This window comes from Poecilia reticulata, linkage group LG16, assembly GCF_000633615.1.
Source record: "Poecilia reticulata strain Guanapo linkage group LG16, Guppy_female_1.0+MT, whole genome shotgun sequence".
Taxonomy (NCBI): domain Eukaryota; kingdom Metazoa; phylum Chordata; class Actinopteri; order Cyprinodontiformes; family Poeciliidae; genus Poecilia; species Poecilia reticulata.
Window position 1 is genome coordinate 1,209,588 of NC_024346.1, and position 1,165 is coordinate 1,210,752.

At 52.6% G+C, this 1,165-nt stretch overlaps 1 protein-coding gene across 1 annotated transcript in view; it reads right to left on the bottom strand.

Moving 5' to 3' along the window:
• LOC108167002 (hemojuvelin-like) overlaps positions 1-1,165 on the bottom strand; it is a 10,177-nt gene that overhangs the window by 5,734 nt on the left and 3,278 nt on the right. Inside the window, exons 2-3 of the mRNA XM_017309315.1 lie at positions 225-321; positions 56-113 (exon numbers count right to left, since the gene is read on the bottom strand). Of these exons, the coding sequence (XP_017164804.1) occupies positions 56-113; positions 225-304 (138 nt within the window). The 5' untranslated portion in view covers positions 305-321. The remainder of the gene's footprint in view (positions 1-55; positions 114-224; positions 322-1,165) is intronic.

The following is a 1,165-nucleotide window of genomic DNA, read 5'->3' on the forward strand; positions in this document are numbered from 1 at the left end:
ACCTCCAATCACACCCAGACGTGACCACGCCCCTTCCAACAATCTCCAATCACACCCAGACGTGGCCACGCCTCTCCGTGTCTCTTGGCTCCGCCCACTTTCGTGGAGTTATTCTAAATTTGGGGGCGGGGCTTTACTTTCACAGGGTTTAGTTGCACTTTAAAAATGATCTCAAAGTGATGCAACAGTTTTAGCCTGTAGAAATCTCCCAGAGAGTTTCTGACTTCGTACCTTCAGGTAAACGCAGCTGGACCAGCAGCAGAGTCAGGTGGATGCAACGTTTCCATGGCAACCTCGTCTCCATCGGCGGCAAGCAGCGGCCTGAGAGATGACAGACGGGTCACAGAAGGTCACACATTCAGCTGTCGGAGACCCTCTGGTCATCAGAGGGGCTCGTTTCCATGGAGACGCTGATGGGTTTATGGGATGGAATAAGTCATCTACTCAGTCATCTACTGGGTAAATCTGCTTCCTCTGAACTGATCAGTGTCATGAGGCCCAGTTCTGTTTGGTCCACCACATCTCAGCCACCAAAACCACCAGAACCATCATCAGAGTCTTACTGGGTCACAGGAAGCTGGACTTTTCCCGACCCAGTTCAACTCTGAGGATTTTCCAATCTGTGATGTTGGTTCTGACCTGGTGAATTATCCAGAACCTTTCGGATTTAACCGGTTTCTCCGTCCTAACTTAGACCTTCCTGCCTTCCACTGCTGGAGTACTTCCTGTTTTCCATCCAATCAGAGGGCAGAGAGACACGCCCACTCCGTCATTCCCTCCAATCAGATCTCAGCTCTGACTGGTTCTGGAGAAATCGGACCTGGCGGTTCTGTTCAACCGGTAAGAAAATAGTGCAGAGTGTGACTATTGGTGGGGTGATGCTGTGGGCCCTTCTTCCTCCTCCTTAAGGAGTCACCGTGGCAACCAGTGGCTCAGTGTCACTGGGAAAACGCGGCTCAGCTGGGAGTCGCGTTTTCCAGCTTTCCCATCAGTTTCCACGGTCCAGATCAGGTAGGAAACGCTGGAATGAAACGGCTTAACGACCTCCTCATAGATCGGGTCTCCAGAGCCGACGACCTCGTTACTCCACTCAGGTGGTGCAGCAGAAACGCTGCAGGGCCCTCAGGTGGTGCAGCAGAAACGCTGCAGTGCCCTCAGCGGCCAT